The 20,434-nt window shown below is 44.1% G+C and overlaps 1 protein-coding gene and 1 pseudogene across 1 annotated transcript; one reads left to right on the forward strand and one right to left on the reverse strand.

The window, feature by feature from the left end:
• Positions 1 to 6,909: 6,909 nt before the first annotated feature.
• LOC142422657 (malate dehydrogenase, mitochondrial pseudogene) lies at positions 6,910 to 7,965 on the forward strand (annotated as a pseudogene).
• Positions 7,966 to 11,462: 3,497 nt separating this feature from the next.
• Positions 11,463 to 11,964, reverse strand: SCP2D1 (SCP2 sterol binding domain containing 1). Its single transcript, XM_075528761.1, has one exon. It carries the CDS (start codon positions 11,931 to 11,933, stop codon positions 11,463 to 11,465), a length of 471 nt encoding a protein of 156 aa, XP_075384876.1. The 5' UTR covers positions 11,934 to 11,964.
• Positions 11,965 to 20,434: the final 8,470 nt, after the last annotated feature.

Raw genomic sequence — 20,434 nt, forward strand, 5'->3', positions numbered from 1 at the left:
CTGCTTATTTCTACAGCTTGCTATTTATTACTCTTTAAACCATCATTAAAAAGAGGATGGGTGAGGAGAACCAGACCATGCATGGCTTTTCTAAGATCTTGGAAGCTTGCGTGCCAGTATTTTAAACAGAGCACTGTGCTGGTAACAATGGGTACAAGGACCCGTTTAATCTTACATCATGTGGTTTACTTTATAGGAGACCAAGCTCTTGTGGCTGTCCGAAACAGAGCCCAAATAAAGGCATCTTTTAGGGTCAGGCATTCCACAGGACTACCTCTTGGCTGGTGAGCCTGGAGAAGGGCTTGTTCTGCATTGAGCTGTGTCTTGGCTCATGATGAGTGCCAACTGGCACATGGGGAATTTGGCTTGACATGTATTTCGCTGTAGTTCTACAAATTCCACCTTTTGCCTGGCATGGTATCATTTTAGTAATTAAACAGCAAGGTGACCCTTTCTATCAAACTAATTTGTCAGATTCTCTGTCCTTTTTAAGTCAAGTATTTCAGAACTCTTAACTCACAAGTCATGGTTGATTTGGATTTTTGAAAGATCTGAAGCTGTTGCTATGTTTTCCAGGTTCTCCGGGAGTCTGCACACCAGTGCATTACATTTTAAGATGCTCTGGGAAGCAAATTGTTCACATGTCTCTTAGTGATACTATTTTACATTTGTTTTGTTAAAAACTGATTTTTTAAAAAGGATATTTATTCCTTTTACCATTATCACAGTAAAACCAGATGGATGAGAATGGTTTTAGCAGTTAGAGGAGAAAAAATCTGGGCTTTGCCATTAAAATTATTTACAATGAAAGGGGGGGGAATTGTTTTCTATCACAAAACACCCCACCTCATGTGGGAGGCCTGGTAGGGCATGATCAAGGGTAATGTAACCAAGAGGAATTGCTGAAGCCCAGGTGGGGACTGAGCATGATAGTGGGACAGGAGGAAAGACAAGGGAAATAGAGGAAAGAGCTGAGAGGCAAAGGGCATTTATAGAGGACTATATAAAGATATGTACATATGCAAATATATATGAGGATGGGGAAATAGATCTATGTGCCAATATTTATAGGTTTAGTATTAAGGTAGCAGAAGGACATTGGGCCTCCACTCAAGTACTCCCTCAACGCAAGAATACTTTATTCTATTAAATTGGATTCTATGATGCTCACCCTCCTGACACAACCACTGAAGATAAAGCAGGTGAATAAGCAAATGTGGTGAAGAAAGCTGATGGTGCCCAGCTATCAAAAGATATAGCATCTGGAATCTTAAAGGCTTGAAGATAAACAAGCAGCCATCTAGCTCAGAAGCAACAAAGCCCACACGGAAGAAGCACACCAGTCTGTGTGATCACGAGGTTCCGAAAGGATCAGTTATCAGGCATCAAATAACAAAAAAAATCATATCATTGTGTGCTCACCTCCATGATATGATTGCTGAAGACAAATGTGTGCATAAGCAAATGTGGCGAAGAAAGCTGATGGTTCCAGGCTATCAAAAGATAAGGCGGCTGTGGTCTTAAAGGCTTGAAGGTGAACAAGCAGCCATGTAGCTCAGAAGAAACAAAACCCACATGGAAGAAGCACACCAGCCTGTGTGGTCACGAGGTGCCGAAGGGATCAGTGATCAGGCATCATCAAACAAAAAATCTTACCATAGTGAATGGGGGGAGGGTGCGGAGTGGAGACCCAAAGCCCATTTATAGGCACTGGAGATCCCCTTGCAGCGGGATCTCGGGGCGGAGATGAACCAGATAGCGTGTGATGTAGCAATGATGAAAAATACCACTTTTTTCTAGTTCCTAAATGCTTCCTCCTTCCCCACTATCATGATCCCAATTCTCCCTTGCAAGTCTGGCTAGACCGGAGGATGTACACTGGTACAGATAGGAACTGGAAACACAGGGCAGCCCGGGCGGATGATCCCTTCAAGACCAGGGGTGTGAGTAACAATACTGGGAGGGTAGAGGGAGAGTAGGTTGGAAAGAGGGAACAGACTTCAACCCAGTGTTGGAAGGTGTGAATGCAATATCCTGGCGTGGAGGAGGGAACCAGTGGAAAGGTCTGGGAGGCTGGCCCCAGCACCATAAATTAAGTGGATTCCTGCCCCTCCCCCCAAAAGAATTTCTTCCAAAGGACGACATTGACTCTGCAGCTCCGGGAGATGGACATATTTGATCAGAGCACACGGGAGCAGATGAAGGGGCAGGAGGAGAGAGTGGAACACAGCCTGGCCCACCAGGCCGTGAGGATGATGTTCCTGAGTAGAGCAGCCAGTCCACAGAGAGAACAACATGGCTGGCCCTACTATGAGACATGATGCCCCTCAGTGACTAAGGGCGATACAGGGGACAGCACCGGAGACACAGTGTGGGAATTGCACCTGACCTGATCCCACCACACCGAGGCAAATCACTGGGGGAGTGCAGCGGAACAGCAAGGGAATGGAGTGGCAAGGTCCCCAGGGAATGCTGAAAGTGGACTTTGGGGCCAGGGCGTGGTACCCCAACAGACTGGACTGTAAAACGCTCCTAAGGGCCAGCAAACGATCCCTGAACTAACTACAAGCTTTTCTCTTGTGAACTGTTTTGTCCTGTTCTTTGTCAGTGGTTTGTTTTTGTTGTTTTGTTGTCTGGTTGTATACTGTTGCTTTGTTTTCCTCTGTCTTGTTTTCGTGCATGTTAGTGTCTCCACAAGTCTGTCTGAATAGGACAGGCTGGATGAACTATCTGGAGGAAAAACAATGGGACCGACAGTTCCGGGGGGACTTGGGGTGGTGGGATGGGGGGAGTAAGGAAGTGGTGCTAACAAACACAGGAACAAGGGAACAACATGGGACCCAAAATGGTAGAGAGGGGGGAGTGGCAGGCCTGGTGGGAAATGATCAAGGGTAAGGTTGCTTAGAGAAGAGGTATACTCTAGCCCAGGTGGGGACGGAGCATGGTAGTAGGGCAGGAGGAAAGGCAAGGGAGATGGAGGAAAGAGCTAGGAGTCCAAGGGCATTTATGGAGGTCTAGACAAAGACATGTACATGCAAATATATATAGGAGGATGGGGAAATAGATCTATGTGTCTATATTTATAGGCTAAGTATTAAGGTGGTGGAAGGACCTTGGGCCTCTACTCAAACACTCCCTCAATGCATGAATACTTTCTTTTATTAAATTGGAACTCTATGATGCTCACTCTCCCGACACAACTGCTGGAGCCAAAGTGGGTGAACAAGTAAATGTGGTGAAGAAAGCCCGGCTATCAAAAACCCGGCTATCAAAAGAGATAGTGACTGGGGTCTTAAAGGCTTGAAGATAAACAAGTGGCCATCTAGCTCAGAAGCAACAAAGTCCACATGGAAGAACACACCAGCCTGTGTGACGAGTGGTCCCGAAGGAATCAGTTATCAGGCATCAAAGAACAAAAAATCATATCATTGACTGCACACCTCCATGATAGGATCGCTGAAGACAAATGGGTGCATAAGCAAATGTGGTGAAGAAAGCTGATGGTGCCCGGCTATCAAAAGAGATAGTGTCTGGGGTCTTAAAGGCTTGAAGGTGAACAAGCGGCCATCTAGCTCAGAAGCAAAAAAGCCCACATGGAAGAAGCACACTGGCCAGTGCGATCACGAGGTGCCAAAGGGACCAGGTATAAGGCATCATGCAAAAAAAAATATATGTGTTTATATGTATATATATGTGTGTGTGTGTGTGTGTGTGTGTGTGTATACCATATTGAATGAAGGGGGAAGTGCAGAGTGGAGACCCAAGGCCCAAGTGTCGGCCAATGGAGATCCCCTCATAGAGGGGTTTAGGAGAGGAGATGGGTTAATTAGGGTGCGAGGTAGTACTGATGAAGAACACAGCTTCCCCCCAGATCCTGGATGCTTCCTCCCCCGAACTACCATGATCTGAATTCTACCTTGCAGGGCTGGATAGGGCAGAGGTTGCATACTGGTACATATGTGGGCTGGAGGCACAGGGAATCCAAGGTGGATGATACCTTCAGGACCAAGGGTGTGAGGGGCGATGCTGGGAGAGTGGAGGGTGAGTGGGTTGGAAAGGGGGAGCTGATTACAAGGATCCACATGTGACCTCCTCCCTGGGGGAGGGACGGCGGAGAAGGGGGGGAAGGGAGACTCCGGATAGGGCAAGATATGACAAAATAACGATGTATAAATTACCAAGGGTACATGAGGGAGGGGGGGAGCGGGGAGGGAGGGGAATAAAAAACAGGACCTGATGTGAAGGGCTTAAGTGGAGAGCAAATGCCTTGAGAATGATTGGGGCAGGGAATGTATGGATGTGCTTTATACAATTGATGTATGTATATGTATGGATGGTGATAAGAGTTGTATGAGTCCCTAATAAAATGTAAAAAAAGAAAAGAGGAGAAAAAAAGAAAATGATTAGGGCAAAGAATGTACAGATGTGCTTTATACAATTGATGTATGTATATGTATGGTCTGTGATTAGAGTTTTATGAGCCCCTAATAAATTGTTTTAAAAAAAAGGATCTACATGTGACCTCCTCCCTGTGGGATGGACAACAGGAAAGTGGGTGAAGGGAGACATTGGACAGGGCAAAATATGACAAATAATAATTTATAAATTATCAAGGGCTCATGAGGGAGTGGGTAGTGGGGTGGGAGGGGAAAAAATGAGGACCTGATGCCAGGGGCTTAAGTGGAGAGCAAATGTTTTGAGAATGATGAGGGCAATAAATGTACAGATGTGCTTTACACAATTGATGTATGTATGGATTGTGATAAGAGTTGTGTGAGCCCCTAACAAAATGATTAAAACAAAACAAAACACCCCACCTGCAAGCCTAATACTTGCTTACCAAGTTAAAAAAAGAGACAGTTGATTCACAAGCTGGAAGTTTGAACTTGAGCAAGATGCTTATAAAAACCCAGATAAAAAACAGATGGAAATGAAGCTACCATACAACCCAGCAACCCCCCTGTTTGGCGCATACTCAGAAGAGGCAAGAAATAAACCAGGGCCAGACATCTGTGCTCCAATGTTCATCACAGTACAGTTCACAATAGCAAGGAGTTGGAAACAACCCAAATTTCCATCAACAGATGAATGGATTAAAAAACTGTGGTACATACATACAATGGAGTTCTATGTATCCCTAAAAAGCAGTGATGAGCGCATGAAGCACATTGCTGCATGGGAAGAACTAGAGGAAATTATGCTAAGCAAAGTACGCCAAGCACAAAAGGACAAATACAACACGAATCTGCTGAGGTAAGTTTAAAAATGCAAAAGGGGGCATAGGGACAAAGCTACTGCATACAAACATTCCTGGGGTGCGGTCTAGGTAGCATGGCAGGGGCCAGACCAAATCCAGGGATACATATGGTAGCCAACTAAAAAAGAGGTGGGGAAAGGAAAAAAATAAGACATGGGTAGTGGGGGAACAGGGCACTAACCCACCCAATGGGAGGGTATTGTTTATATCCCCACAGGGAAAGAGGGGCCAGACTTCAACCCGGTGCTCCAAGATGTGAATGCAACGTACCAGTATGAAGCAGGGAACCAATAGAGAGGTCTGAGGGGCTGGCCCCAATCCCAACTACGTGGACAGCCCTCCCCCCAGCCTCCCACCACAGAAGAATTCACTTCAGAGGATAGCACTGAAGCTGCATCATACAATCGCTGAAGACAAAATGGGTGCATAAGCACATGTGGCGAAGAAATCTGATGGTGAGGCCATCTAGCTCAGAGGCAACAAAGGCCACATGGATGAAGCACACCAACCTGTGTGATCATGAGGTGTCCAAGGGATCAGAGATCAGGCATCATCAGAACAAACAATCATATCATTGTGAATGAGGGGATGTGCGGAGTGGAGACCCAGGGCCCATCTGGGGCAACTGGATATCCCCTTACGGAAGGGTCTCGCGGAGGAGACGAGCCAGTCAGGGTGCAATGTAGCAACAATGAAACATACAACTTTCCTCTAGTTCCTAAATGCTTCCTCCTCCCCAACTATCATCATCTCAATTTTACGTTACAAATCTGGCTAGACCAGAGGATGTACAATGGTACAGATAGGAACTGGAAACACAGGGAATCCAGGGCGAATGATCCCTTCAAGACCAGTGGTGAGAGTGGCGATACTTGGAGGGTGGAGGGAGAGTGGGTTGGAAAGAGGGAACCAATTACAAGAATCTACATTTGACCTCCTCCCTGGGGGCAGGCAACAGAAAAGTGGTTGAAGGGAGACTTTGGACAGTGCAACATATGACAAAATAATAATTTATAAATTATCTAGTGTTCATCAGGGGCAGGGAACATAGAGGGAGGGGGAAATGAGCTGATCCCAGGTGCTTAAGTGGGGGCTGTGGTGAAGGGGGGAGTGATAGCATCTGCTATTATGAGAATGAGGGCAATGAATGTACAAATGTGCTTTACATAATCGATGTATGTATGGATTGTGATTTGTATGAGCCCCTAATAAACTGATTAAAAAAAAGAAGAATATGTTCTAAAATTGATTGTGGTAATGATTGAACAACTCTTCTTGATATGATTGAACTATTGAATTGTATGACATATGGCCAATTAAACTGCTTTTAAAGACCTGGGATTAAACATTTCTGCTCTTCAATGTGAAAGTTGGACATTGAATAAAGAAGACAAAAGAAGAATTGACGCATTTGAATTATGGTGCTGGAGAAGAATACTGAAAGTACCATGGACTGAGCTCTTGCCTGCTGGCCTGTGCCCCACCCGCCCAGCCGTGCCCTCCATCCTCACCCTGCTAGGTGCCAACTGCTCTATGCTACAGCTAAAGCTCCTCGGGCCAGAATGCTAATGTCCCCGTGCTTCTGAGAAATCGGGCAGCTCCTTTTACTTCTCTTGAAGACAGCTCCTTGGTGAGCTGCCTGACCCTCTGATATGGCTCACTCCCCTGGCTCGAGTCCCGGCTGACCTGGGCCACACCGAGACCAGAGCCAATGTGAAAAGGTACCTGGGACCTGAGCAGCTGCCTGGCTGCTTCAAAGGTTTCGATGTGGTGGTCCATCCCCGCAGGAGTCCCAAGACAATCAGGCACGATTCGACGCAGCCTGTTCAATCCCAACGCCACGATGGTGCTCACCCTGGCAGCCGCCTGTCCCGAAACCATGATCTGCATCACGGCCAATCCAGTCAACCCCACCATCCCCATCACGGCGCAAGTGTACAACCCCAGTAAAACCCTTGGCGCGATCACTCTGCACACCCTCACGGCCAATCCTTTTGTAGCGGAGCTGAATTCAGGGTTTGGATCCTGCTCGAGTATCAGGGATGTCGTTGGTGGTCACGTGGAGAAGACCGTCCTCCCTCTGGTCTCCCAGTGGACGCCCAAGGTGGACTTCACCCCGCACCAGCTGACAGCCCTCAAGGGGAGCATCTAGGAGGCTGGCATGGGGGTGGCCAATGTGAAAGCTGGGCCAGGCTCTACCACCTCGTCCATGGCCACGCGGGCTCCCACTTCGTCTTCTCCACTGTGGATGCGTTTAAATGGGAAGTGCTCCTTTGTGAAGTCCCAGGAGACCGACTGCACCCATTTCTCCACGCCGTTGATGGCAGCGGGAAATGGGCTGGAGAAGAACGTGGGCGTTGGCAAGGGGTCCGTCCTCAGTCGAAGAAAAGATGATCATGAGGGAGGGGGGATCAGGAAGGAAGGGGAAAAAATGAGGACCAGATGCCAGGGACTTAAGTGGAGAGTCAATGTTTTGAGAATGAGGGCAATGAATGTACACATGTGCTTTACACAATTGATGCATGTATGGATTGTGATAAGAGTTGTATGAGCCCCCTAATAAAATGATTTTTTTTAAAACAAGAAAAGAAAAGATGATCGCTGAAGTCGTCCCTGAGGGGAAAGCTTCTGTCAAGGGGCAGGAGGATCGTGTCACTGTACAGTCCTTTCAGAAACCTTTGCCAGTTTGGTTTGCCAACTTGCCCTGATGATGTTTGCTGGGCGGGTTACCGTCCCTTCCAAATCGGCACAGCAATATAACCCATCTTTGATTTTCTTTTCAAACAAAGAGGAAAGGACCATGGACTGCCAAGAGGACAAAGGGATCTGTCTTGGAAGAAGTAAGGCCAGAGTGCTCCTTAGAGGCAGGGATGGCAAGACTTCAACTTACAGACTCCGGGACACATTGTCAGGAGAGACCGGCCCTAAAGAATGACATAATGTTTGTTAAAGTGTGTGTGTGTGTGTGTGGGGAGGAAGACCTTCAAGGAAATGGGATTGTCACCGTCACTGCCACAATGGGCCCAACGTGGGAACGATTGCAGGATGAGGCGGTGTTTTGTTCGTTGTGCATGAGTTTGCTACGGGTTTAAAGCGACTAGATGGCCTTCAATCAATCTCTCGCATCCCCACCACGGCCCTAGGGCCCATTTCCTGTGTCAATGCCTTCTTACCTCCAAGGCTTCCGAGTTCCATCCTCAAGTCTCACTGTAGCCCACTCTGGGCTTCTCGGTTCCAAATTCCTGAAAAGGGAGCCTATTTGGTTCTTTTGTGGAGTGGGCTTCTCTTTAGTCACACACACACGCTGAGGAAAGACCCTTGGTAATAATCCCTCCCTCCCGCCACCCTCATCCATTGCCCTGTCTCTAGGCAACCTGTTTCAGAACCAATCAGCAGAATCTTTGCTTGACACGTGGTGTCAGCTCTTTCGCTTGGGTTATTGCAGACGAGAGCTAGCCATTTTATCTCTGTAATCAGTCTGAAGTCTCTGAGACATCCACAGCTACCTGGGGCACAGAGAGTGACAGGGATGCAACCTACATGATCTGATTCATGGCTCCGGCGAGAAGGAAGCCTGAGACTGCACAATATCTGTAACAGTTTCTTACACCACAGAAAGTACAAGTTGACAGAGGATGATATTCTTTTAGCAACAAACCCTCACTTCCTTTCTCTAATGTGAGAACCCGGAAAAGTCCTCAAATGACCAAGGAGAAAAGAAAGGACAAGGAACAGGAGATACAGAGAGATCAGAGGACACATTTGTCCAAGAGAGGAGAGAGAGTTACAGGGTTACCTATAGCAAAGCAACAATACAAAGCCCATCTTGGAGAGTTTGAGCAGTTTTTTTTAAAGTTTCAAGAAATGTACATTAATGTATAAATACACTGTATCTATACATCAATTTGTAAAGATTAGTATTTTGACATATAAGGATAAGTTGAGTATTGCTACCAAAGCACAGAAATATTTATTAAACCAAAATATCAAAATGTGAGGCTATTGTTTCTCAACATATCCTCCATTGAAACAGTGATGTGCTTCCATATCTTCAACCCTTTTCCTAAGGAATTTCTCACATTTCAAATTACACCACATCAAAACAGCAGCTTTGGCATCTTTGAGGTACACTAATTATGCACCTTTTAATGTTCTGTGAGTTTGGGAACCAAAAAGAAATCTGCAAAAGCAAGATCAGGATTGTATGATAGATGGTGTTAGGTTTCCCTCCACAATTCTCACAGGACAACCCTCGTTACTGTCAGAGAATGAGCAGGCAGGTTGTAGCGATGGAACACTAGCTCCCGGTGCGACTCTCCTGACCACATTCTCACCATGAAGCTTCCACATCTCTTTACACTTCTTCCCATTGAGCCCCCAGGATCACTGTGTGCCCTTATAGAAAACCTATCACTATCACCCCTTGGGAATCCCCAACAGACAGTCACACAACCTTCTGAACTGACCCTGAGTTCAGTTTGCTCAGCAGATATTCTCAGAAGCCACTGTTTTGATGGGATCTTTTTCTGAAAGCACACAAATGAAATTAAGACAAGCATATTACTGATAGGACTTGTGTAGAGCCACTCACTGATTTCAGAGATATATTTGAGCACATTTTGTCTGGAAAAACCACACATAAATGAACTGAAACCCTGGTAGTAATATTTTTAGACTTATCTTCACATTGTCCTAAGACACCAATAATTACTATAATCAAGACAATGAACATACCTATCACCTCCAAATTTCCTTGTGATGCTGTCATATTTTCCTCCATCTCTCCCCTATCTTCCGTTCCATACCATTATCTCCTCCCAACAATGGATTTTTTTTGTCACTGTAGTTTACATGTCCTAGGATTTTAACTTTAAAGGATAATATAGAATGTACTTGGTTTTCTCTGGCTTATTCCCTCAGCATAATTATTTTGAGAATTGCCTGTGTACATCAGGAGTTCATTCCTATTTGTTGTTGAGTATCGTATTGTACAGACTATGATGTGCTCTTCCATTCACCTGCTGTCACACAGTTGGTTTATTTTCAATTTAGACTACTTTCTATGGAGCAGCTGGACCATATGATAAATGTGTGTTTGAGCATGGTAGTTTGGGTGTCACTGTCATGTGGATGTCACAGTGTCCATGTTGTGTAGATTTAATCTATAAGGTAAAGGCACACAGAGATCACACGGACACCAATGATACATATATGGTGGTCGTATTAGTCTGAAGCTGGCTTCATCCTAGCTCTCCCAAACAATTGATCCTAGAAGGGAATCAAACCCAGGATGAACTTCGAATTTGTAAAATGCTCAATCCACAGTCTCCTGAAAGCATTAAAACTTCAGAATTGGCTCACTAAAGAGGGTTAATCTGTCTTCAGAAGGTCTTTCAAATAGTGGTAGCATGTCACTGGTATAGACTCTAGAACAAAATAATTGTAGACATTACTGAAGGCTTCAGAGAAAACTAGAGCACAAGCTCTCAGTAAATCACACATTCAGCATAACCTGGGAACTGGTAGAAATGCACATTTTCCTCTCTCCCAGATCTACAACGTACAAGTACAAGTACAAGTACAAGACCTACGACATACAAGTACAACAATGTACAAGGGTGAGGTCAGCAACCTGGATTTCACCAAAGTTCCAGGTGATTCTGATGTATGCTCAAGTTTAGAAACTACTAGCCTGGTACATATCTTGAGTCCTTCAGTTCCCCTGGATTCTAAAATACATCCTTCAGAAGACATGATACACTGATAGCAACATACTCTCTCCTGCCTGTGTTCCACATGCACAGCTGTCCTGCCACCCTCTCCATCACATCTTTTGCTCAAAACACAAACTTATCATTAAAAAATAATTAGAAACTCAATCATGGAATTTCAAAAAATACCAACTTTCATTATCCTACAAATCTCTATGTGTGGTTTCCTTTTGCCAGAAAACAGCTGTTTTGCAGCACAAAACAGCTAAGAAAAGAAAAGAAGACAACATTGTGACGATGAACTGCAAAAGTCTTTACTGCTCTATAACCCTCACTGCAAATTTACACAGCATCAGGAAAAGGAAGCAAACTTAAATAGGAAGAACTTGAGTAAAAGCATTCGATTTTTTAAGTTTTAATCTTCAGTTAAGCATGACTTCCATTCCACATTAACATTGGGAGAAAGTTCTAATTTCCTTGGTAGTTTTGTATGCTCAAAGTTTAACCCAGTCTTTGAAAACTTTTTCCAGCTTCTGGCCAAGCAGCACTTTGCCACTCACTTTGAATTTGCCAGCAAGGAATGCCCTCTGAGGGTTCATTCTGCCCCAAACCAACTCCATAAAGATGGGCTCTGGAATGGTGAAGATCGTGTCTGCTGGGAGCCTTGCTGGTCCTGGATACATGTCCCCATGCCTATTCTTTAGGTCGACAGTCCATTGCAGAATGGTCCTTCCATCTTTGGTGATGTCCAGCTGAAAGATGGCATGGACTTTCTCTACCAGTTGGGCCCCCACTTCTTTGATGTGACGACTAATGTCCTTGAACACTGGAAAGCTCTGAAATTCTGACAACTCTAGGGGATGTGACACAGCAGACTCGGGAGTTGAATTCAATGTCTTGAATTGACCTACCTGAGGTCCATCCCCTGCTTTGATTTTAGGTTGATGGTCAATTCTCTTCCACATCTTATTGTACTTGTCCTCTTGCACTTGCCATCTGGCTTGTGGGTAGCTGTGGTAAAGTTAATATCCAAAGTCACATTGTGACATCAAACATCAGGCACTAGCAGACATTGGGGCACGTGTGTGTGCTGCAGTCTCATTGGGCAGACAAGAGTTAAAATGTGACATGGTGCAGGGTCTCAGATAACTCATTGTGAGGCAGATCCACATGGCACCCCAAGACTTTCAGGGCTTGTTGGTGTTACCACAGCCCCAAGAAGGTATAGACCCACAATGGACACAGGCCAAATTGATCCCAGGCATTCTTTAGAGACTTGAGTTCTGTCTTCCCAATGCTTGTACCTTCAAGGGAGCAATCCCAAGCAAGCAAACATTCTAATTCCTTTCCATAACATACATGAGATAAATCTCTAAAACCTATAGAAAACATGAGCATCTTAATAAGAAAAATATGAATACCCAATTAAAAAGGCAAAGGACATGAGGAGATCGTCAACCAAAGATGACATCCAAATGGCCAGCAAACATGTGAAGAAACAGTCATGATCTCTAATCATCCAGGAGGTACAAATCAAAACAACACGAGATACCGCCTAATCCGACTATGATTGCCAAGGTAAAAAACAAAACAAACAACCAGAAAATAAATGCTGGAGAGGCTGTGAAGAGGTTGGTACCCTCACATACTGCTGGTGGGTCTGTGAATATGTAAAACTGCTGTGGAAATCAATATGGTGTTACCTCAAGCAACGCAGACTATAAATTCCATATGAGCCTGCCATCTGATTGCTAAGGAAGTAAGAGTCATAACACAAAAAGACAAATGCACATCGTGTTCACTGTTACACTGTTACACTGCTCACCGTAGCAAGAAGATGGAAACTATCTAAATGCCAAAGTAGAAGAAAGGATAAAGATATTTTGGCATGTAGACACAATGAATACTATATGTTGTTAAAAAACAAAAACTTTAAAAAAAACAGTGATAAAACCACCAAGAACCTCATGACATAGATGCACCTTGAAAACATTATGCTGAATGAAGTTAGCCAATCACAAGAGGATGAATATTATAAAAGACCTCTGTTATAAGGATTAAAAAAAAGAAATACAAAGATAATGACTTTCATATCAAAGTGAACAGACTCTGGAGCTTGAAAAATAAAGAGAAAGGGGAAATGAGGGTGGAGGGTGGCTAGATGGTTAACACATACTGACCCGGATATAGTGGAAGACGGTGACCCACAGTAGGGAAAAAAGAAATCAATGAGCTGGGGAGAAAAAACAGCTGTAGCACAAGCGGTGTACTGCTGGTTGGCCAACAAACAAGGTCCTGGTGCATCGATACACCGCGTGCTGTGTTAAGACACATACTATCCAGGCACCCTGTGGCGCTCGTTCTGTTATACTCTGCGTCTGCTCATTTACATTAGCGTGCATCTCAGAGGTGCGTCGCCATTGGGGCTCACCCTCTTGAAGCTGTGTTATTTGTTTCATTATTTTTCAGTAAATGAAACCCAGAGATGTTGAACCTACAGAGAAATAAAATATAACAAGGGTTTGGGTAAGAGGCAGGAGGGAGAGAGGAGGGAGATGGTGTCAAAAATTCCAGGAAGGAAAGTGTGTTTTGGAAAACATGTATGATTACGGAAGAAACTGCACAATTATGTTTGAGATGATTGAACCACGGAATGATATGACACATGTATTGGCTCCCAACTTACAGCAAATTAATTAAAAATAAATAATAAATAAAACAAAGGCATAAATTCAGGAATGTTTTTTTGGATGCACATTAAATCGTAGTCCCGATTTAAGAGTAGTAAGTTCTTACATCAAGGTCCTGCTCCATACTCAGTTTCATGAAATGATCACTGAAGGTAAGGGTGCTATATCAAAGTGTGTTGAAGAAAGCAGATGGTGCCCAGCTATTACTTGGAAAAGTGTCTGGGCTCTTAAAGGCTTATATTCAAACAAGCAGCAATCTAAGCGAGGAGTCAACTAAGTCCACACGGAAGAAGCACATCAGCTTGTGTGATCCAAAGATGACAATTACAAAACTCGAATATGGTGAAGAGAAAATCATCCGAGCAAAAAATTATGAACACCAATTTGTGGAGTGTTATGGGGGATGATGAGAGCCAAAACCCATCTGCAGAATATCTAGTCAGACTGAGCCACTGGCAGATCGGTTCTACCCACAGGCAAGAGTCTCAAACAGCCTTGCATCAGGCAGAGACCATTGTGATCTTGATTATGCTGCCTCAAACTTGACACTTGGTCAGCTGACCACCCTATAGGCACGACCTGAATTTGTTCTGGGTGCTAGTATCTCTTACTGATTCCATGACAGAAATTTCTGCCCAAGCTTTTTGATTGCTGTTGGGGGTCTTTTCCTGCTTATGCATTATTAGTATTTTTGTCTGTATACTATTATGCTTTTCTTTTTACTCCCTTAGCATGGTTGTGTTTTGTAATGTTTTCTGTTGGGCCTCCCAACTGGGAAGCATGGAAGGAGTGAATGCATAATGGTAATACTAAATACAAGGAGATATAGGGAATACCGGGGGACAGGAGGGAAAGGGGACTTTGGGAGTAACTGACGAAGACAGGAGAGTACTAGAACAGATTGTAATTGCATAAATCCTCTTTTTTTCAAATCATTTTATTGGGGGTTCGTACAACTCAACACAATCCATACATCCATCCATTGTGTCAAGCACATTTGTACATTTGTTGCCCTCATCATTCTCAAAACATTTGCTTTCCATTTGAGCCCTTGGTATCAGCTCTTCATTTTTCCCCTCCCTCCCAAGAACCCCCTCCCTCATGAACCCTTGATTATTTATAAATTATTGTTTTGTCATGTCTTACACTGTCTAACGTCTTCCTCCACTTACTTTTCTGTTGTCTGCCCTCCAGGGAGGAGGTTATATGTAGATCCTTGTAATCGGTTCCCCCTTTCTACCTGTGTTAGTCTGGGTACATTAGAGAAACAAATTCACAGAAATTCATGTATAAGAGTTGTATATAAAGGTTAAGTGCACATCAAGAAATCATCCCAACCCGGTGCTGCCCAAGCCCACAAATCTAACATTAACCGATTAACCCATATGTCCAACACCAATCCACAAAGTCCTTCTCCATCTCACAAAACAGACACAATGATGCCATCTGCAGGAGGAAAGCTGAGTCAGTGAATGTGTAATCATCTCATCTCAGCACTGGCAAGGGTCTCCACACTGGTGCTCCAGCACCCAGGGCTGCATCGGGGTAGATCCATGCGGCTTCTCCTCAGGGATGTCTTGCAGGAAGTGAGCCTTGCCAGCTGAAGCAGGGAACTGCTAAGGCAGCTGCACTCTGTTGCGACCATCAGAAAGCAAGAGAACTAGAAAGGCGAGGCTAACTGAGCCCTTTAGCCCTCTGCCCGTCAATTAACTCCACATGTGTTTATTGGCCCAGTTGGCACAATATACGTTAACTATATCACTACCTCACCTTCCCTCCACCATCCCAGTATCGCCACTATCACCACTGGTCCTGAGGGATACATCTGTCCTGGATTCCCTGTGTTTCCAGTTCCTATTCGTACCAGTGTACAACCTCTGGTCTAGCCGGATTTGTAAGGTAGAATTGGGATCATGATAGTGGGATGGAGGAAGCATTTAAGAACTAGAGGAAAGTTGTATGTTTTGTCGTTGCTACACCGCACCCTGGTTGACTCATCTCATAAATCTTCTTAAAGACAATTTAACCATGGGGGAGGGGAAATGCTTTAAAATTGATGAGGGGTGATTGTACAATTCTCCTTGATATGATGGAATGATTGAACTATTGAATTATATAATAAGTAAATTACATACCAATAAAACTGTGGAGGAAAAAAGACAGCGTTTCATTGTTGCTATTATCCCTGTATCTATCATTACATATTTAATAATAGTAGGAAAACCTTATAGCTTATGGAGTTAACCAACATTAAGAGCCCTTTGAAGTCCCAAGATTAGAAATAAAGCCACAAAAGTAGGGGGTGGGGTGGCAGTCTTGAGAGCCATCGTTGGACCAAGAATGAGAATACTTGCCTGGCCTCATGCTATGACTCTCATCTTTTGCTATGACCCAGGCTGGCTTTGAAAGGCCTGCCCCTCACAATCTTTCCACTTTGACTCTCAGAGCTACCGTGACTTCATTCCTGGTACCAGTACTGCCTACCCACAAAACCACTAGCTCTCTATACGGCTACCATTCAGAACACCTTGAGAGTAATCCGTACCTAAGCTCAGACCTCCAAGTTGGTTTCTCAGGGAGTGGGTTTCTCAGGTGTAAGCATTTTTTAAGTAATTCCTTTTCATGTCCAGCTTGAGAGCCTCCAGCACAGATATCAGCTACTTTTCAGTGCAACTAGAGGTAAAACTGGCTGTTTTAGTAGCTATTTCACACTTGTAAGCCATTTATTGCTTATAGTTCACTAAACTCCAAGTTTACTTTTTCAGAAACTTTCCCTGTATTTTCCAGGTTTAGAACCTGGTTTTATTTGATCACATTGAAAATGGCCTCTAGAGGCAGGTCTGCCCAGACCACACAGGAGCAAACTAAGAGAGAAAGAGAGAGAGTGTGGATTGCATCTGGCCCACCGAGCCTCGAGGATGGCATTCCTGCTTGGAGCAGCCAATGCACAGAGAGGACTGTGGGGCTGGCCCCACCATGAGACATGACACCCCCTCACTGACCCACAGGACTACCAGCATCAGCACTGGAGACACAGTGTGGGAAGTGCACCTGGTAACACCCCCACTCCCACCAAACTGGAATGAAAAACAAAGGGAGTGTAGCAGGGCTGCATGGGAGTAAAGCAACGAAGTACCCAAGGAATTCCGAAAGTAGATCTCAGAATCATGGGTAGGGCATGGCACGTCCTCAGATCCAATTGGAATACATTCATAAGGGTCAGCAGACAGAACTGGCAGGCTTCTTTCCCCCTCTCCTTTTTTCCCTTTCTTCTTTCTCTCATGTCTATCCATATAGGAGAGGCAGCATAACCAATCTAGGAGAAAACAACAGGGTCAAAAGCTCCAGGGGAGTTATGGGAGGGGAGGTGGTGGGAGCCAACAAACCCAGGGACAAGGGAACAATAAAAGATCTAAAAGTGATGGCATGGAGAGTATAGAATGCCTGATGGGGTTTGATCACTTGCAATGTAAGGGAAAGTACTGAGAGTCGAATGTAGGTCGAACATGATAGGGGGACAAGAGGAAAGTCCAAAGAAATCGAGGAAAGAACTAGGAGTCAAAAGCCATTTATAGAGGTATAAACATAAGCAGGCACATGTGTAAATGTATTAATATATAACGACAGAGATATAGGTCTATTTACATATATTTAAATGTTAAGCATAAAAGTAGCAGATGGGCATTGGGTCTCTACTCAAGTACTCCCCCAATGCAAGAATACTTTGTTTTAATAATTTGGCATTCTGTTATGCTCACCTTCCCAACATGATCACTGAAGTCAAAATGGGTGCATAAGCAAATACATAAGCAAATGTGTTGAAGAAAGCTGAGGATGATGACCGGCTACTAAAAGATATAGATCTGGGGTCTTAAAGGCTTAAAGGTAAACAAGCAGTCTTTATCAGGGAAGCAACAAAACCCACATGGAAGAAGCACACCAGCCTGCGTGTTCACTAGGCGTCGAAGGGATCAGATATCAGGCATCAAAGAACAGAAAATCATATCATTGTGAATGAGTGGGAGTGCAGATTGGGGACCCAAAGCCCATCTGTAGGCAACTGGACATCCTCTTACAGCAGGATTGTGGGGAGTGGCGAGTCAGGGTGCAGTATAGCAATGATGAAACATACAACCTTCTTTTAGTTCTTAAATATTTCCTCCTCCTCCCTCCCTACTATCATGATCCCAATTCTACATTACAAATCTGGCTAGACCAGAAGGTGTACACTGTTACATATAGGAACTGGAAACACAGGGAATCCAGGACAGATGATCCCTTTAGGACCAGTGCTGAGAGTGGCAATACCGGGAGGGCAGAGGGGCGGGGGCAAGGTAGAAAAGGGAACTGATTACAAGGATTTACATAGAACCTCCTCCCTGGGGGATGGACAACAGAAAAGTAGGTGAAGGGAGACATCGGACAGTGCAAGATAAGACAAAATCATAATTTATAAATTATCAAGGGTTCCTGACAGGGGGTGGAGAGGGAGGGGAAAATGAGGAGCTGACACAAAGGGCTCAAGGAGAAAGCAAATGTTTTGAGAATGATGATGGCAACAAATGTACAAATGTGCTTGAAATAATGGATGTATGTATGGATTGTGAGAAGAGTTATACGAGCCCCCAATAAAATGATGAAAAAAAACCCTGTCACTGGAAATATAAACATGATACACATTTAGGACATCTTCAAGGTAACAGGAGATGTTTTGGGGGGTCATTGATATCCTGTAGGCCTCTCTTTCCTCATCTGCAGGGACAGAGAGAAATGTTTACGCCCAGGTTGCTTCTCAGTCCTAGTGAGGTAGACATGCTGACCTTCAATACAGTCACTAAACAGTGAAAACCATTGCTGAAAACTTCTTTAAAAATAAATTATGGGGAAGGGCACTCTGCCTGTAACTCTGTGGAGTACAGGTCTAGACTGACACCATAAGCTCCATGGATTGGAAGTGACTGACAGCAACTGGTTTTGGTTTCTGGTATGCCTATTTGCCTACCTGGCCTGGCCAAATTCCATTTCCTCTCCCTCTGGTTCTGATTTACGAATCCAACATGGGAGAGGTAATGAGTTTAACCACTATATTATAGAAATGATACCAACAGCTAATTAAATATCCGTGGAAAAATCCCCATAAGGAAATAGGTTCCTTCACAAAAAATTCTAAGAACAAACAAGAATAGTATTTAGATGAATCCAGATTTGATTTCTATGAAAATCTAATATCTGGGTCTTCGCCCACCTTCCTTGGCCTTGGAGTAAATATTAGAAAGGAATAATTTGAATGTAATTTTGTGAATGTGTGTGTGAAACATAAACCAGGTATTTAGCCTTAATAAAGATAAGCTTTCTGGTCTTAACCCTTACCCTTTGTATTCTTATCTTGTATCTCTACTTTCATTTTGAGATGTCATACTGCACACTGTATTGTAAAAATAAAGTGAAATTATATTTTAAATAAAAAGATAACGAATTGTTCTGAGATTGGGGCTATGATTAAGAGCAAACACCAAATCCATTCATATATTCATGGTTTATACATGTCTCTGTTCACCTTAGAGACACCATTGCCATTTTATGTTATCAATTATCTCCCTGGGACATAAGGTAATTCTACTGATAGTGTCATTAATTTAGTTAATGGTATAAAATTTAAATTGAGAACAGGAAATTATACAAGTATAGTTCCGCTGTGACCAAAATACATGCATTATTGACTTGTATAAGGGAAACACTTAACTGACTGAACACTATTTACCAAAAAAATGGGGGTTAGTGATAGGGTAAAACTTTTAATAATATTCATTGATCGTGGCAGAAACACACCTACCAGATTGATACATGTCATAATAAAGCAAAGAGGACCTTAAAGTAGTAAGTATATGGTAGTCTCAGGCCACCATTCATTGGCGGCCTCAAGGCAATAGACCAGAACCAAAGACCACCAACCACTAGCTGTGTGCTCTTGGATCGCAGTCATTTGCTTCTTGGCACACTAGGGGTTTCAGCCTTTAGCCCCAGGGTTACAGGTGAGTTTGATGTAGAGCCCAGTCCGCTGAGAGGGGTTTTCACATGGAGTCCTTCTAGTGTGGCCGAAGGATGTTGTGCAGGTCTAAAGTCCCATTATTCTACAGCACATGCCTCCATCACCAAGAGGTGCATGGAAGCTAAGTTAAGTTTCTAATTAGGAACATAGTATCAGGCATGTTTTCCCTTGGGTTTTATATGTGTATTGTTAAGCCTTTTCTTCCCCAGCAGAGGTTGCTTCTTACAGTGTTTCTATCCATAGAAATATACTTGCCTTCTCCGAGACGTGCATGGACCCCGCCCCCCAATCTTCACTTGAATTGCCAGTAAAGTTCGCTTGTCACTCTTACTCTTGTAGGAATGTCTGTTGATTTGGGGTGACCTTAGAGATTTGGGGTGATCTTAGCACAGTTTTGTGTGGCAGTATCTGAGTGGTCATCTCCCTCTCAGCTAATCTTGAAAGACTGACCCCAGCTGCGAGGAGGCCTCCTCTGGCAAAGTGGTTTTTCAAGTGTACAGATGGAGGGGTGATGCATACTTCATGGGTGGGAGGCAGGCTCTCTACTGAGCTGTTTGACAGCCGGGTTAGCAGATTGCACGACCTGGGGGCAGAAGCCTGCCTTCATCTTGGTGTTTCTCCTTATAGGAGTGGACTCACACATTTGTTCTTTTGTGATGGACTAACTTCACTCAGCGTCATGGTTTCCAGGACCCTCCATGTCCCGAGGTGTTTCATGGCTCCATCA

Source organism: Tenrec ecaudatus, chromosome 12 (assembly GCF_050624435.1).
Source record: "Tenrec ecaudatus isolate mTenEca1 chromosome 12, mTenEca1.hap1, whole genome shotgun sequence".
In the NCBI taxonomy this organism is placed as follows: Eukaryota; Metazoa; Chordata; class Mammalia; order Afrosoricida; family Tenrecidae; genus Tenrec; species Tenrec ecaudatus.